Raw genomic sequence first — 18,819 nt, 5'->3', positions numbered from 1 at the left:
TGAATAATGAATGAAGGCATAAATGAACACCTGCTTTGGCCTTCAAACCTCACAGTGTTTACTGTAATTTTCTTAGAACAGTGGAAGTTGATAAATGCTGTGTGACTCACTTTAAGAATCTGGTGTACTTCTTAAGAGGCGTGTTGATTATGCTTTAGTTTAAGTATAACTAATAAAATATGGTGTTCTTCGAGTTATAGAAATAATCCAACCTATGTTAATTACTAAGGCAGCTAGTGATAAATACTATAAAGAAAAACAAGGCAGAATTTAAAGGAATGAACAATGATGGATTGGTATTTGTTATACAAAATAGAATGGCCCTGTAAAAGAGATGAGTAATATTATCATGTGAAATATTTAAATACAAAAAGCTTATAATCAACAGGGGCCTACTGTATAGCACAGGGATCTCTACTTACTATTCTGTAATAACCTATATGGGAAAAGAATCTGAAAAAGAATAGATACATGTATACGTATAACTGAATCACTTAGCTGTTCACCTGAAGATCACACAACATTGTAAATCGGCTATACTCTGATATAAAATAAAAATTAAATTAAAAACGAAAACAAAAAGCTAGAGTCTACGGTTATGGCAAGGATCATAACTGTCCCCATTTGAGCCATGAGAACTGAAGCTGGCCATCCCATTTTCATAGTGATTTTAGAGCCAAAAAGTTTACTTCAGACAGACCTTTCCCCAGCATTTTGGTGAGTAAAATAATTGGTCAGCTGTACCCTGTTCCTTTTTCTTAATTCAGGCGTGGCTCCTAAAATAAGCACATGCAATTTAGAACAAGAACTCAACGCTGAATTTTTTAAATCACTGATAGGCACGTTAAGACTACTTGTTTGAGTGATAGCATTAGTGGTGCATCAAAGAAATGCTGTTTTTTGATCCTCAACCTAAGCTTTAAACTGATTCAGATGGAGGCATCTTGGCTGAGGTGAGAAAGGCACGTAGGTGCTGGAGCTTTCCATAAGGTGACGCAGGAGGTTTTGTTAAAATGAAGGACAGATCGGATGTGCACACATATTTATTTGTAGCTTTTCACACTGAAACGAGCTCAGGTACTGGCTTGAGGTTCAAATCCGGTGTTGTGCAAGCCTAACCACCCGAGGAATATACTCATCACAGTCTGGTCTAAGCCCTTGTGTGGGGAGGTGTGACTGTATCATTTAACATGTACACACATGAACTTGAGTAGTGGGATGTCAGATGGAGGGACGAGTCGCCGCCTCCCGTCAGCCGCGTTGGGGGAAGAGCCTCGTGCCCGAGAGCGGACCCTCCTGTGTCCAGCTGTCTGTGTGACCTCCTGTCTGGATGTTTCCTCTGCAGATGATCCAGTCCCTCAAGGCGTTGATTGAAAATGCAGACGCTGTGTATGAAAAGATTGTACACTGTCAGAAAGCAGGTGAGTGAGAATTTGTTTCTTTTCTTTAAAATGAAGTTAGTAGTTTGCCCCTGAGCTGTTTCATCTTTTTGATACTATATCAAGAAAACCAGATATAAAAAGTATTTCTTCATGGCTAAAGAAAATACTAATTCACTGGTTCTCAAACCTGGATAATAGACTCACCTGGGGGGAGCTTTTAAAATATATTGACATGGTCTGGGGTGTGGCTTAAACGTTCATAGCTGTTAAAGGTTCCCAAGCATTTCTAAGCCACAGCCCAGATTGAGACCCTCTGCACTAAATCTCTTCCACCTCCGTGGGCACCAGTTACAGCCTCTTGAAATTGTCAATGCACTGGCATCTTCACATGCTGAGGAATTCATTCATTTCACAACCAAATGCTATACTAGATTACAAAATTCAACTTACATAAACAACCGTCTCAGTAATTTTTAGCTGTGATAAAACCAAAGAGTCAAGTGTTCTGCGTTGTAATAAGAATAGGCAAAATGCAATTCTTTCAATTTTCAAATTTTGAGTGTCAATTTGGAAGGTTCTAATGTGGAGAATATTTGTAATTCATAAATAAGAGTATCTGTCCTTAATTTCTAGGGTTTTTGGTTTCTGTTCTTTCAAATCAAGAGGCCATAACTGTTACCTAGCCGTAAAAAAAAAGTCATCTCTTACCTCAGAAATGAACTCGTTTAAAATAGATGAAAGGCAAAGATACATGCGACAATTTCTCTTTTGGTGTTTATTGAAGAATATGCACGTTAGTGACTAATCAAGAGACAAAAATCCTCATCTTGTTAGCAAAATATTATTAGCAAAGTCATCTTTCTACTTCTAGCCCTCTCTGGGACACTTACGACCACAATTAAAGCAAGTTACGTCAAATACCACTTTTTATCATGTCACTACCCTATACAAAATCATTGAGTAGCTGACCAAATCTAAACTTCTAACTTCCTATGCAAAGTCATTGCCAACTGGCCCACCCACTTTGCCAATGTTATATTAAAAAGTATGAATTAAGTCATCTGTTCATTTATTTAATAAATATGTTTTGAACTTGTACTATGCCTAAGATACTTGTAAGAGCTGTTACATACCAAAATATTTAAAACAATAAGCAAGATTGGTTTTTGTCTTCTAGAACCTTCAAATCAAACAGGACGTATGGAAGTAACCATGCACAGTCAGACGCATTGAGTACTTACTGTGTGTGACTCAGGAGCCTGAACTCGGCCTGTGAGGCAGTGGGGAACCCCTGGTTTTTTAGTGGAAGGGGAGAGAAGCTGAGCTTTCAGGTGACCATCATAATAGCTGTGTGCAGAGGACTGTTGTGGGCAGGACCCGCTGGAGGTTGTCGGGAACAGTGAGGAAGATGTGAGGTTGTTCGTCCAGCCGGGCTTTGGGCTGCCCCGCCTCCTCTGCCATCCCCTGTGTGTTTCCACTTAGATTTCCACAAGGTAGGACCTCCGTCTCCCTCCTCTCTGCCAGTCTTTCCTTGTCTTCTTCTCATCTCATTAGTCTCCCAGGGGCTTTCCTGATTCCGGGATGTGTGTTCCAGACCCATTCCATTCAGCCCTTCAGACGTGTATCTGGTTCAGCCGATCAAGCCTCTTTGGTCACTGTGCCTTTTATTAACGTGTCCCATCTTCCAAACGGGACAGTGACCTCCCGTGCACCAGGCTTGCATGCTGAGTGACTCTCTGTTTTACCCGTGACATCTCTTCTAACATCTGCACAGCGGAGTCGCTCAGATACTAACTGGCTAAATGTGATTTGACTTTTATGAAGTATTCGATTCTATTAAATGCATGTATTGCTATGAGAATTGTGGACCGTTAGAATCTGAAACCACAGTTTATCGGAAAGAAAGAACTGGCTATTCATTTAACAATTTGAGTTATTGGCAATTCTTTGCAACTTCCTTGCCTTATGAAATTTGATAATGTCTAGCATCATGCAGCTTCGTGTTGTTTTTCTGTTCGATTTCAGTAAGGGATATATTTGCTTGTATTTGAAAAGCTAAAGAGTCTTGTCTGTTAAGCGTTTTGCTTGGGGAGGTAGGAGTGGGGATAACCGCTGTGTAATGGTCTGAGTTGCTTCGGGTTGAAAGCCCTTCAGAAGCACATAACGATCATGTCCCGGTTTCATAATTACTGCCGACCGCCTACACAGCCCTTCTGTTGTCCAAGTGCTTATTTTAGAGTCTCTTGATCTTTGTTTCTTATGTTTACAGTTATCGTAAGGCATATCGTTCTTAGTCATCTGAAGAGCTGCTCATTTGTGTTGGGCTCAATAGCATTTGCGTAAGATTTTACTTTTGGTGAGTAATTGTTCTGCTTGCAGATCTTTAATCTTGCAATTACAAAGTGAAGGTATAGGTCACCAAAGTGCTGGAAGAGAGGATTATTTTAGAAGTATTCCACACTTTTAAACACAAACCTATATTCTTATTAGGCAAACCTTCACGTAAATAACTGAAAATAAGGAGTTACACACTACCCGCCTCCAGTCCCGTGTTGAAAAGTGCACCCAGTTGGGACAGGTTCAGACTCCCCGCTGTGTAACTGATTTTTTGGAGCTAGAAATGAGTCTGCTGAGGCCGTTATTGGGAGGAGAGACTGAGGCCGGTGAGGAACGCCGGTAAGTGAAGACCCACAGCCAAGGTGGGCCAGGAAGCTGCTCGCGCAGCAGACAGGGACCCAAAGGGACCAGGAAGGGAGGTGAGAGCAGCCAGGTGAGGGGCAGTTGGGGCAGGCTGTGTAGCCCACTCTTTTAAGACGAGAATATGCCAGCACAGAAGTTTGGTGGGTTAAAGGGAAATCTTAATAAGAAAACCACGTTCCTAGGAATATGGAAGATCCAGTGAAGAGGCGGAGAGAAAGATGCTAAAAGATGAGCCCAGGATAAAGGGTGCAGGAAGTGAGGGGGGCAGGAATCAAGCGTGGCTGTGAAACACTTGACCTCGGAAAGGGAGAGCCGTGGCGTGTGGACGCATCCTGGGGTGGAGGAGTGTTTTCCACTGAGAAGGGGGGGACGCTGGCTCTTGGGTGCGGTGGAAGCGGGGACGGGAAGGGCAGGATGTGGAGCATTTGCTCAGAGCCAGAGGCCAGTGGTGCCAGTGACAGGGACGCACTGAATGTTGGGATCGCGGGGAGGGGTGTGGGACGAGTGGATCTGGGCTGCCATGCGAGTGAGAAAGACAGAGAAGTGGTGGATGGTACGGCCGTGCGGGAACGGGTCTGTGTGCAGTAACGAGCACACGTCCTACTGGGTCTAAAAGATGCTTGTTCTCCCAGGAAGTATCCAAGTGGGTGATGGAAAGGAACACACACGGGGGCGGGGGCAGGGCTGGAATCTCCAGAGGGAGAAGCATTGTTAAAGTTCATACAAGTTCTTTTTCAAAAGTTTATAAAAGCTGATAAAAGATTAGCCGGATTCTTTCAGGGGAAACATCTTTTCCACTTTCTGATGTCTAGCTCTTTCTCTCCTTCAGTGGCCCCAAAACGGCAGCCTGTGTTTGAATTTTAGTTAGTCACTGAATCGATCTGTTCCGTAAAGAATAGGAAGATGATCTAGGAGGTAGTCCAGACTGCTTTGCTTCGGTGCATTGGATGTTTTCATCAGGTGAATTTAAATGGAAAAGCATTTGTTCTCTGGGAAGAAAAAAAGAAATCAATGACTTATTTCCTGCCAGTAGCGTACTTCCTGTCCAAGATGGTGCATTAACATGCATTTAATGTCCACTCCTTTCTGAGCCTCATTAAAATGACAGTAGGGTTGTTTTTTTTTTTAATAAAAAACTTACAAGGACAAAGAAAATGGGAGCAGCAAAATTTTGGAAACAGGAAAAGGAAAGTCGACTTAGCTGACTCAAGAAAGCTGAGCCTGAAGCGGGTGGGAATGGGGGCACAGTCTGACTTCGTGGAGACCCCAGCAGGCTGGGACCCGGTGGCAGCAGATGCCGCTGGGGGTCGAGGTAGAGGTGGGAATAAAAGGGGAGAGCTGTCCGAAAGCTGGATTCAGGAGCAGCTAGGTCCCAGACGGCCGAGAGTCCTGACGGTGGGGAGCTTGAAAATAGCCAAATTCTCATCCTTCATCTGGGCAGTTTAACAAGTAATGCTTGGGGAAGAAAATCTAAACAGTATATGCCTGTTACTTAGCAATAGGGGCATAGATACTCAAAAATGAAACAAACTCAGCTAAAGGGGTTGAATGTTAACTGCTTCTGGAGAGGGGGGATTGGTGACAACTCTTTATCTTTAAACTAGGTGTATGCATCCTTCTGCCAAACATTAAATCACTGCTAAATTTAAACTTAATTTAATTTACTAAGTTTAAGAAAGAGGAAGGAAGGGATGGAGCGGTGGAAGCTGCGACAGGAATCCTTGACCTGCGTGGTCCTGGAGGAGGCGTGGCCACGCCCACCAGGCTTGGGGCCAGGTGGGTGAGGCAGGTGCTTGCCGCCCAGGACCCCTGCCATCCTGGCTTTCTGGGCAGCCCAGGTGCAGAGGTGGTGTCTGCACCCAGTGGGCGAGAGCCTGGCTCCTCTTCTGGCAGGAGAGTCGGGTCCCTGCTCTTTCCAAGTAGAAGTAGAAGCTTCTATTCTGAAAGCTCTGAGGGGCTCCCATGCGTGGCAGGGGTGCATCATTACTGAGTAAAGTGGGATGGAAGGCAGCTTTCGAAATAACAAAAGCTTTAATTGCCCTTCATTTTAATCTGCTTACTGGAAATTTTTCTGTAATGGATGCTACACATCTCTGCTTTCTTAAATTGGGCTGCCAAAAGTAATTTGAACTTGCGATGACCCAGGGTGGTTATTTGCCGTGGTTAATGCAGCGATGCCCCCAGGAGCCTTAAGTTTTCAGGGCCCTTACGCTGTGCACTGGGGCTTCCTGTTCAGATCCCATCCCAGGAGTCATAGTTTAGTTCCATCTCCTCTCCTTCGGCTTTCACTCCCTACTTCTCCTACAGTTCGTGCTGCATTTCCCACCGCCTGTTTGTACATGACTCTTTTGTTCTCTTTCTGATTTGCTGCTTCTGGTCTGCCGGCCTTTCCCCTGGGACCAAGCTTGATAGATTTATCTTACCTCAAAGCAGAGAGAGCCTGACGCGTCCGTGTGAGGAGAACAAGCAGGATGCCAGGCAGACCTACATGGCATTGCTCAGTGGCCTCTGTTGTTTTGCAAACTCCTGGGATTGCAGTGTGTTCTTAGCAGGGAAGGTTTCCGGATAAGTAACCTGTCACCATCCGTCAATTGCTTTGCTCACATCATTGTCTGGCTCAACACAGCAAACGTAAAATCATCTGTACGAGTCATTCTGAAAAACACTTCACAGTGTTCCGTTAACAATGTTTGCAAAAGGAAGCCTGGGAGCCTATAACTTTTGTCTTCGCTTATGTCAGGCTGTTTCTCAGCCCCAATTTACAGAAGTAAGAGGTTCTTCCCTAGGGATCCAGCACAGGCTCCTGGGCCCCCTGTACCATGTCTTGCTGTGTGGTATTACGTTAGTCACTCGACTTCTCTCTGGCTCATTTTCCTCCTTCTAAGTGACAGTGAGTTGTATGCGTCCCCGATAGCCCCACGGGTTCGAGAATACAGTGACCTCAGATCAGTTGCCTAAGCAGCAATTTTGGAATGGCCTGATCACAGTCACCTAAAAAGAGAAGATCAAATAAGTCATCCCATGCGATGGCACGGGTGCATGAGTTGCATGCAGCCTGTCAGCGTGTGTTTCAAGGGGGAGAGTCAATGCCTCACTTTGAAGGTGAAGAGTGACCTCTCTGAAGGTGAGACACGTGAACCCTTAACTCCTTTGGGACCCTCGGCCTCTTTCCTCTTCTAAGAATCACCAGGTGCTCTCCCGGGCACTTTAATTAACTAACAGTGAAGCCACAGAAGCCAGGAAGTAGCAAGGTCATTGTCGGTGGGCCAGCCTGCCCCCCGCCCCATCCTTCTTAATTCCCTCAAAAGGAACCTTTGCTGATGGTAAGGGAGGGTAGAGGGATGATCACAAAAGTGACAACTAGGCCAACTCAGGCAGGAAGGCTAAACAAGCAGGCAGTCTGTAGGAACCAGCTGTCTCACCGCACCCCACCGTCTCAGGTGCCCATTACCCCATCCTGCCTTCAGACGACCACATAGCTGTCATCGCAGCAGGATTTCCTACAAGTGTGGTCAGAGTCTCCTAGGGACACTTGTGTAAAGTGCAGTTTCTTTGCTTCGCTCCCCAGTATTGAATCCTGGAGGTTGGGGCCCAGGAATTTGCATTTGAACGAGAAGCTCTCTTTAGAGGATGGAGCAGAGAAGTCCCTCCTGGGTTCATGCTCACCTCTGAGCCTCTCCCCACCCCTGCCCGCCCTGCAAAGGGTGACTGCTCCGTGCCTGCCTGCCGGATTGATGAGAGCGATTCCTTCTTCCCAGCACGGCTTTCACTGGTGACATTTCCCAGTGCCAGGAGTGAAGGGGAGGCAGATGGGCAGATGTGTGACCTCCCTGGATATCTGTCCTGTGCGCAGATCCCAAAGCTGTGCTTTCTTGTCACTTCTTCCTCTGCCTCCTCCTTCCCTGTAAACCCAGAGTCTCTGAACGCATCACTTTTCATCTTAATGGCAACTCGCAGGCTTCCTGGTGGCACAGTGGTTGGGAGTCGGCCTGCCAAAGCAGGGGACACAGGTTCAAGCCCTGGTCCGGGAAGATCCCACATGCCGTGGAGCAACTAAGCCCGTGCGCCACAACTACTGAGCCTGTACTCTAGAGCCCGTGAGCCACAACTCTTGAGCCCACATGCCACAACTACTGCAGCCCGTGTGCCTAGAGCCCGTGCTCTGCAGCAAGAGAAGCCACTGCGATGAGAAGCCCATGCACTGCAATGAAGAGTAGCCCCTGCTTGCCGCAACTAGAGAAAGCCCGTTCACAGCAATGAAGACCCAATGCAGCCAAAAATAAACAAACAAACAAACAAATAAATAAATAAATGGCAACTCTCAGCAGCTCAGCAGATTATCTTCTGGGGAGGGGTCAGGCTTCCTTCAACTCTGGCACTCCCATAAAAATCATTTTTGTTATTATTCCATTATACTTGTTCATTAAATTTGAGAAAAACCACAAGTCAAGTAAAGTCCACAGTAAATTAAATCATCTTTCTCAAATACCAGAAGGTTTTATACACATACAAACACACACACACACACACACACACACACACACACACACACACACATCTGATTAGGTATTCTTGGATTTAAAATGAAGTAAATAGCCTAGATGGTCTCTAAGGCTTTTTCTGTCTTTCAAATTCTGTGGTCTACAAATCATATGACATGATATGATACATGAGATATAATATAATATAAATAAGGGACTGTAGTGGGTAAAGTGAACAAATGCATTCTAAGAATGTTTTAACAATATTTAGCGGTAAATCTTCTAAGAATAAGGAATTTGAAACAATTTTAATTAACCTGTATTCTTTCATTATAGGTCAGTGCCTTGTCAAAAACATGTCATTACGCGTGTTAACACAGTAAAGGAAAAATGCAGTCGCGCATCTGTGGAATGTGTTTAGTGCTGTACTAAGTATTTATTAGAGGTGCAAAAACTAATGCACGGTCTCTGCTACCATTTAAAGTTATAAAACACAACCAAGCCAGTAGATGAGGCAACGGGTATAAGTGGAATCTGAGAGAGGGAGCAGGCCAGGGGTTTTGTTGACAGGGAGGGGGTAGGGCTTGGACTAGGGGCTTGAGAGAGGCATGTACGGTCCGTGTGAGGAGAGCGGAGGGACGGGGCTTTTCTGGTGGGCCAGAGGGGAGAGGCTTCGTCATCCAGATGTGCTTTCCATGCCCATGACGTATGTTGTCCTGTCCGAAGGGAAATGTTTGCTTTGGGAAGCAGCAGAAATTAGGGTTGGAAGTAGAGGTTGGGTTCTATGGCGGGAGCCTTTTAATTCAAGGATAAAGTGTTTGGCGTTGACTTCTAAGGCCAACATTGCCCAAAGCCTGATTGGAGGAACGCTAGTCATATGCTCCTGGGGCAAAGGGTTTCATCACCAAATCTTCATAACACAACGTATTCCCCTTTGGAGATTCTTAGGACACATCAGCATGCTACATGTTCCCTAGTTCAACTCAGCATTTCCCAAACCAAATGTATCTGGTTGTAAAGCCCTTCTTTCAAGCTCTGTCTGCCAACGTCTTGAACACTTCTGGAATCTGCCGTAGGCCGTGGGGTCATGAAATAGTTTGGGACAGGCCTGGGGACTCACTGACTGACCCATCTCTCTCCTGTGCCCTCCGTGTTCCAATACTCCACACAGCACTGGAATGTGGGGGCCTGAGCTACTGGGGTAGAGGGGAGGTGATTGTGAAGGTCTGGTTCAGGCGTGCTGGGCCTGGGATCATGTAGGGTGGCTGTCCTGGTCCAGTCGGGCTGCTATAACAAAGTGTCACAGACCAGAGGGCTTAAAACTACAGAGACTTAGCTCTCACAGCTCGGGAGGCTGGCGCGTCCAGGATCGCGAGGTGAGGGCCCGTTTCCTGGTTCGGGGCTGGTACTTCCTTGCAGGGTCCTCACATGGTGGAAGGGGTAGAGCTTTAAAAGAGCACTAATCCCGTTCATGAGGGCTCCATACTCCTGACCCAAGCACCTCCCAAAGGCCGCACCTCCTAACACCATCCCTTTGGGAATGAGGGTTGCAACATATAGATTGGGGTCGGGCAGGGGGACACAAAACAGACCATAGCAGAGGGTCAAATGGAAATAGCTAGCACATCGTTGAAGCAACTGCAGTAAAACTTGGGGTGGAGTGGCGTCTACAGATAGAATTAGTATCATCCAAACGGAGGAGTTATTTGAATGGGTGAGTTCTTGGTTTTTTTTTTTTAATTGATTTTTATTGGAGTATAGTTGCTTTACGATGTTGTATTACTTTCTGCTGTGCAGCAAAGTGAAGCAGCTATACGTATACATACATCCCCTCTTTTTTTGGATTTCCTTCCCGTTTAGGTCACCACAGAACATTGAGTAGAGTTCCCTGTGCTATGGATGAGTTCTTTAACGAAGAAAGGGTTGGGAGGATATCTAGGCAATCCCAGGATATGATTACGAGTTTGTATTAATAATTCAGACCTGAATGTTTTACTTCAACTTCAAACCTTAAAAACAAGCCGGCACATCTGAGCTCCTGCCCTGCTCTACTTTTTTTTTTTTTTTTCCTATAGCAGTCATTACCTTCCAACCACAGTATCATTTGCTTACGTCCCTGGGTTATTGTGTGTCTCCTTCCAACTAGAATGTAAACTCCCTGAGAGCAGGGAGCTTTGTAATTCATATCGTCTCCCACCGACGCCAAGAGCAGCGCCTTGCCAAAGCTGGCACTCAGTAAATACTGGTGGAATTGAATTGAACGTGGAATGCTACGGCTATTCGTCCATTTGTTTCTTCACAGACGTTTATCAGGGTCCTACTCTCAGTCTGAGGGAGGCTGGGGACCTCACTTCCCCACCCCAGGGCTCCAGGCCGAGCGCAGGAGAGGCGCAAGCGGAATCCTCACTGCACAGGGGACTTGGTCCTCTGGTGAGAGGGCAGCACAGCCCGTGACTGACCCATCGGGTCAGCACGGAACCAGAGTTTTGGAGCTTCAGTTGAGTCAGGAAAGTGGTTTGGGAGCAAGGCTGGTGGGGCGGGAATTCCAGGTGGGAGAGGAGCCCCCGCAGGGACAGCCAGGCGCAGGCCAGCAGTGGCCGCGGCACAGACGGGAGATAGCACAGACCCAGAAGCTGCAGCAAAACATTCAAACACACACACACACACACACACACACACACACACACACACACACACACACACAGAGCCCTCTGATGGATTAGACTGCGTGCAAAGAATTCTGTGTGCCAAAAAGGATCAGAAGCAAAGCTGCAACAACAATGAGAAACTAAGAAAAAAATGTTAGCAATACTTATTAGGAAAGGCTGATATCCCTAATAACACAAGGAGCTCCTAAAATCAGTCTGAAAAAGGCCAACAACCCTCATGTTTGTATTCTTTGCAAAGAATATGAACACAGTTCACAACAAGGGAAATTCAAAAGACTCTAAAATGAAAGGATGTCCAGACTCACCCATAAACGATGCAAACCTGCTACAGGTAGAGGGACAGTTATGAATGCAGAGTCTAAACTCTGGCCTTCTCAAAGCTGAAGTCGAGTCATGGGAGACAGAAAATAAAAAAGCAAGTAAATACAACACTCACTGTGTCCGACAGTGGTGAGTTTTTTGGAATTAGTGAGGCAGAGAGGGGGACAGGGCGGGGGCAGGGGTGGGCAGTGGCTCTTTTCAATAAAGTGCTTAGCCAGGACCTCAGGGAACCGGTGACGTCTATGCAGGCATGATTGGAGGCAGAGAGCAAGCTTATCAGATATCTGGAAGGAGATTATTTCAGGAAGACGGGCCACCTGGCTACAGTGTTGGGGGCAAGGGGCCGGGAGGGCAGGAGCCAGGTGACAACGGGCCAGGCTGTTGCGAGGACGCCAGCTCTCCTCTCAGAGAGATGGAAGCTCTTCCTGAGGGTCTGAGCAGAAGAGTGGCTGCATCCGATAAGCAGGGGGTAAGGGGTGGGGACGAAAGCAGGTGCTGGAGGACCACCCAGGAGGCTTTTGCAACCATCCAGGCCACTGAACGGCTTGATCTGGGGGGATCTGGGCGGTGGTGACGGCTATCAGGATTTATTCACGGATTGGACGTGGGGCAGGAGGAAAGAAGGCAGGACTGCAGGATTCTTGGTTGGGTTCTCTTTACCAAGATGGAGAGGACTGTGGGGAGAGGGTTTGAGACGGAAAATCAGAGGTTTGGATGTAGATGTGTTAAGTTTGGTCTGCCTGGTTGACTTCCAAGTCTAAAGTTCAGAGAGAGGTCCAGACTGGAGGCAATGAATTTGGAAGCCATGGGCACGAAAGAGGTCTTTCAAGCTTGGAGACCGAGCTCTTCTAAGCAGTGACAATGAATAGAGAAGACGGAGCCCTGGGCTTTCACCGTTTGGACATTGGGGAGACACAGGAGAGTGACCCCAGAGGTTAGGGTGCAGCCAGACGGGTAGGAGGAGGTTGCTGTGATCTCCTGGAGAATGAGGTGTTTCAAGGAGATGCCACTTTTCACGCATCAGATCCAAACGTTCATATCAAAGACCCCAGAGTTCCGTCACACACAGATCATGACTGATGGGTGGGCTTATAGGGGAAACTGGGAACTGTCACATTATGTGTTAGGGGGTATAAATTGGGTCCACACCTAGGGAAGGCCACATGGCAGTAAATTTTGGAATTACGAATCATGTACACTTTGAACCAGTAATTCCTTTTTTTTTTAGAGTTTATTCTAAAGATTTGATCACATATTTGGGGAATTACATGTGTATAGAGTTTTCTTTATAACACTGAGAACAGCCTAGATGTTACATCTAAGTGTTTAATAGGAGGGTCCTTGTCAAATATGTTATGATAGATCCATATGATGGGACATTATGCTACCCCTTCAAAAAGAATAAAGAAATATGTATGTGTATATATTCACCTGCACAGACACACAGACTACATATATATACCTATATAAGGAAGATCTTATATACACAAAGATAAAACAACATATGTATGTGTGTGTGTGTGTGTGTGTGTGTATACATAGTTTAAAAAGGCAAGGCAAACAGTGTGTGCTATTTGCTCATGTGTTTTTTTTTAATTAATTTATTATTTATCTTCGGCTGTGTTGGGTCTTTGTTGCTATGTGCTGGCTTTCTCTAGTTGCAGCGAGCTGGGGCTACTCCTCGTTGCGGTGCACGGGCTTCTCATTGCAGTGGCTTCTCTTATTGCAGAGCGTGGGCTCTAGAGCGCAGGCTCAGTAGTTGTGGCGCACGGGCTTAGTTGCTCCGCAGCATGTGGGATCTTCCCGGACCAGGGCTCGAACCCATATCCCCTTCCTTGGCAGGCAGATTCTTAACCTCTGTGCCACCAGGGAAGTCCCTGCTCATGTGTTTTAAAAGGTGAGGCAGGAGGCTAGAGCCTTGAGAGATGCTGAGGGCACCGCTCTCTCAGGGAGGGGGTAACCGCGGTTGCCCAGTGGGAGGGGCCAAGGAGGCTGGGTGATGGGGAGGTAAAGGTCGTTCTCCGTATACCAGTCTATACTTTTTCAATGTTGAGCCATGCGACTATATTATCTGTTCAAAAATTAAAATAAGAGGCGTAAAAAGAAAGGGAGAGGTGGACAGGGTTGCGTCCCGAGGGCCTCGTGTGTTTGGGTGATCGTGCCCACCTGGTAGAGGGGAAAGGACTGACTTCCGAGGGCCATCCAGACAAACGTGTCCTCCGTGTGAAAAGCTCATCTTTAAGTATAATTGGGGTGAAGAGGCCGTTTTGTTTCTCAACACAGTGGAGTGAGGAGGGTCTGCTGTTTGTTCCTCGTCTGATCCCAGCCCAGGTGAGTCCCGTGGCCCGTGTTTAGAAGGGTGGCATGGTCACTGGATTCCACAGAGGACGCGAGCGATGCCCCTCCGTCTCACCCGGATTCCCCAGGTGGAGCGCTGGCGGAGGAAGGCACGCCCCCCTCGCGCAGTCCATTCACGAAGCATAATGCTGTGGGCGTGGCATCCTTCTGGGTTTTAAGGGTATATTTAAGAGATCTGGTTTATCTATTGCACCTCAGATAGATAAATGGAATGGGATTAAACAGCTCAAAATCCATCTGAAAATAATTCGGCTTTTGCTAATGCCAAGATTGTTTGGGAAGAAGGCCTGGAGAGAGAGACTACCGACTGGAACTATATGAAACGTCATGAGGCATTTCTGCGTCTCCATGGAGATTATGGCGTCAGCGCCCACGTGCTGGAGGCACACCCGAACTTCAGACCCCTAGGGTTTGGGGGGCAGAGCGTATAGTTTACAAAGCCTGTATATTTTAACACGTTCTATATATACGTTCGTTGGAAAAAATGATCCATATTTTGTTCTCAAGGGACTTTGATGTTGGGACATGAGACCATATTATTTTGAGGTACTTGTAAAACTTGACAAATTGACCTCTTGAGTGAGATCCCAGGTTGACTTGTGTTATATGGAATTCCATCTTTCAGGAAATAGCTCACTGTACCTAACTTGGGAAATCTGAAATAAATTAAAATTATAAATATATATTTCTTTTGTCACCATTTGAAATATTCTACCCTATGATTTTGGTTTCTATTTTCAACACACATAGAAATATTTTTGCACTGGGTATGTTTGTGATAAAAGCGTTTTTTAGGATAGCTAAGTAAATTTGCAGTTGAAAAAGTAATCTTTAGGTATATAAATTTAAGATCAATATGTCTCTTATGGCGTATTTTTTAAAATTATACTTGCTTCTGAAAATTTTGAGCCGTGTGCTACATGGTACATTTTCGATTCGAATCATTTAGATTGGTATAGAAAATCCCATCTAGAATGTTTGAAAGGTCACCTGCTTCATGTTTGGCATGAATAAATGCCGTTTGTTTCCATCAAAGAGGAAATGCTGCCATGTTTCTGACTGAGCCCCCCTTCCCTTCAAGGCAAAGCCTCTTCTTCATATCTTAGTATTGTACGTATCATGTATTTTAAAATTTTTATTTTATTTTTATGGCTGTTTGGTTTTCATCTAGGTTTATCTGTGATGGAAGGCGGGAAACTTTATAGGACTGGAAATTTCTCTTTACTACATTCCATTATATGCAGTTGCACTAATGTTCTTAGCTAATGTAATTACGTATCATCTTTACACTTCTTTATTAATTTTTTTTAAAACATGATAATCTGTCAGCACTACATTCCATCTTTTGTCATTAAGCTTTAAGCCCCTCAAAAACAAACCTTTAAAATACTTAAGTTACAGTGTTTTGAAACAATAATTGGAAAATTATGTGAAACAAGCACCTCCCTCTATAAAAAATCTGAGCTGTTTAAATTTTTGAGAGATGACATGGAAAGAAGCAATAAATTTCTAAAACATTGTTCTTTACATAAAAATCAAATAATATACTTTTGTGTGGCCATACCAATTTTTAAAATTTAACCCTGTGGCTATAAGTGGAAAGGTCCACCGTGGGCCCAGGGCCTGGCCTTGTGTTTTGTTTGTGTGGCCTGTGCCTCTGTTCCCTTTAGAGCAGAATGAACTACACTCTCGCAGGAATCACTGACTATGGCCTTTCCATTTGTCCTTCCTCTGCTGTTTGATGACCTACTGTTTATTTCCCTGGTTCTCAAGTTCACTACCAGAAAGGAATTTGAGCATTGCAGAAGAAAATGGTATACATTCTTCTGGTTAACATTCCAGAAGAAAAATAACCCACAGCTCTTTTCTAGAAACACAAACTTGGGGTCACGGAGTCGGAGGAACCTAATTGTAGGGTCTTTGGCACAGAGCAGCCAAGGCGCAAAGACAATCCGCTTGACAGAAGAGCAGACCCAGCAGGCCCAGCCACGGCTGTGCTTGAGATATTTGCTGCTTTCTAGACTTTTCCCCCAAGTTTTAGTTCATGTTTCCAAGCATGTCATTGAATTTGTGTAATATGCCCACAGCCTTCAAACTTTCATGCTTTTGAACACACCATATATATATATATTTTATTTTTTTATTTTTTTATTTTTTTTTTTGCGGTACGTGGGCCTCTCACTGTTGTGGCCTCTCCCGTTGTGGAGCACAGGCTCCGGACGCGCAGGCTCAGCGGCCATGGCTCACGGGCCCAGCCGCTCTGCGGCATGTGGGATCCTCCCGGACCGGGGCACGAACCCGTGTCCCCTGCATCGGCAGGCGGACTCTCAACCACTGCGCCACCAGGGAAGCCCCACACCATATATTTTGACTGTTAAATGATGTAGCACCGTGAAATTGTATCACGTCATGTTTTTCAAAAGACTGTTGACCTAGTTAGTATTGGTTTTCAAGTGAAGTGTTCTAAAACTTAACGAAGATGTTAATTTCTTTGGCCAGAATTAGCTGGTATCTCTTGCCTCACTTACCGACGTGGTCTGACAACTGCAGTGTCCGCCCTTTTACCAGCTCAGGAGGGGCTGGTTTGGGTGGTTTTCCTGCATCTTCTTATCCTTTTAAGAACTGTAAAGGCTCCACTTAACAGCATTATTACAAGCCTGCCTGTGAGGGCGGCTTCTAGGCACTGCACCTGTGTAGACGGATGGTCCCCGTCCCAAAGTGCAGGGCCTGTCACCCTAAAGTATCAGCAACGTAGAGAGGCAGGCAAAAGACACATTGGAAACTGGTAAGCAAGGGACATGCCAAAAATCAGATAGTTACTTTGTGTAAGTACAAAGGGATGCTTGCCTGTCTGTGGAATCGATAGTGTAGTTAGTAAGAAGGCGGGAAGCAGAACTAGCCTCCCAAAGCTGCCCAGAGGTCCGTCACCACGAGCGACCAGGTCTTATTCCTGAGCAAATTAATAGGAGGTGCAGGCGTCCTGAGGCCCAGCCTGCACCCCGAGGCCGCGGCTGAGCCGTGCTGGCTGCTCCTGGGCCCCGTCTGTGGGGAACAGGCACCCCCAGATCACCTTTCTTTAATCAGAGTTCAGCATTCTTGTCACTCCACTGAGCACACTCGGGCAGGAAATGATAAGAGCTCCCTTTCTTCCTTGTTATGTAAATTTTCAACATAACTGTTTACAATTTTATAATAGGGACAAGGGCAGTCAGCTCTCTCAGAGGAGGTGTTTATTCTCATCTTCTCTCTACTCACTAAGGAGAAAACGCAGAATGGTTGTCCTCAAGTTTTCTGAAATTTCAGCTTTTCTGATTGGTTATTTATTTCTTAAGATTAATCTTTACATTACCAGTTGTTTGTAATCTATTCTGTGAAGTTTCACTTTGTAATACATAGTCCTTGCATGCCTACAGAATCTCCCTTTCATAGTATGAGTCCTCATACAAAAATCCTAATTTGCTACTGCACCTACAGTTTATTTTGGCATCGATTAAAAAAAGCAGAAATTGTACATGTTCTCACATCGTTGTAATGCTGTTGCCCTATTTGCTACTCTAAGGCCTGTACACTCAGCCATTGTATTCCAGAACAAAGTTATAAAGATTTCTTTCTGAAATGGTTGTCAGTGAGCAGATAATATAAGCACTAGTCCCCTTACCCTGGCTTTCTCCCCATGCTTCTAGAAGTCTGTAGCTTTTTACAGTGTTCAGCATGTGTAAGTAATGGGCCTTAATGGGACTCAACACAGCAGATGGTCAAATGCCCTGTACATGGAGTTTGATCAATACATGTTATTGGCTGACCAATTAGTGTTATTACTTCAAGCATCAGAAATTACTTTCATTATCCAAAATGATGAGACCTTTTGCATCTCAGTGTTATGAATATTGACTACTGATTACAGAAATAGAGAACTATTGTGAAAAATCCACATATTAAAGAAATCTGAGATAATAGTTCAGGTTTATCTCTTCAAGTAAATATTCCCGATTGTTTCATATTGGAGTCCTTTTTTAAAAAAAGGTGATACTAGAAAACATTAAAAAATAATCTTGCTTGAGATAGAATAATTTAGAAATAGGTATTTGTATATGTGAGCTGGGCCAGTCATTTAAAGAAAAAAAAAGTAGAATCGTGACTGTCTTGCCCATGTCTGTCTGTCTGTCTCTTCTCTGGCTCCTAACCCCACCATCTTCAAACTGTAACTAAAGAACAAGAAATTTTAAAATGAAAACAACTTAGCTTCTTCGTGGGGGGCAGGGGAAGGAAGGTGGTACTTAGTCTTAAAGTTTTTAGTTATCTGATTTTCACCATCTACTTTAAAACTCTGCTCTTCAGACAGATGGTTTGACTTACAGGCGGAGAAGAGATGCTGCTTCTAAGTTTCTTAATAAGATAAGGATGTTTTCACTGGGCTGATGTTTCTTCGCTGAAAATAATCTGGGAAATTGGGAGAACGTTACTTAACATCTAACCCAGACAGGTTCTTTATATGCACCGTTGATGTGAAGACCTCCTGTGACATGTTAGAATAGATTTCCTGGTAATTTAATATCAAGGGAATAATGCAGTTCGCATCTTGACATATAATCAGATTTCTTTGTTATATTTGGGCAGACCCAGTTCCATGGCATGATCTCATTCTCTCTCCCCTTGTATTGCCTTAGAACAGGGTCAGTGCCTGTCTGATACCCCTGCAGTGTTCTACCTCACAGTGTAATTATTGGATACACGTAACCATCCCAAGAGCTCATATATTTTTTTTAACATCTTTATTGGAGTATAATTGCTTTACAATGGTGTGTTAGTTTCTGCTTTATAACAAAGTGAATCAGTTATACATATACATATGTTCCCGTATCTCTTCCCTCTTGCGTCTCCCTCCCACCCTCCCTATCCCACCCCTCT

At 44.9% G+C, this 18,819-nt stretch overlaps 1 protein-coding gene across 1 annotated transcript in view; it reads left to right on the top strand.

Moving 5' to 3' along the window:
- Positions 1–18,819, top strand: part of PLCL2 (phospholipase C like 2) — a 192,384-nt gene that overhangs the window by 140,078 nt on the left and 33,487 nt on the right. The window contains exon 4 of the mRNA XM_067737389.1: positions 1,346–1,421. Coding sequence (XP_067593490.1) covers positions 1,346–1,421 — 76 coding nt within the window. The remainder of the gene's footprint in view (positions 1–1,345; positions 1,422–18,819) is intronic.

The sequence above is a fragment of the Pseudorca crassidens genome, chromosome 5 (genome assembly GCF_039906515.1).
Source record: "Pseudorca crassidens isolate mPseCra1 chromosome 5, mPseCra1.hap1, whole genome shotgun sequence".
Lineage (NCBI taxonomy): Eukaryota > Metazoa > Chordata > Mammalia > Artiodactyla > Delphinidae > Pseudorca > Pseudorca crassidens.
This window is presented reverse-complemented; position numbering and strand designations above follow the sequence as displayed.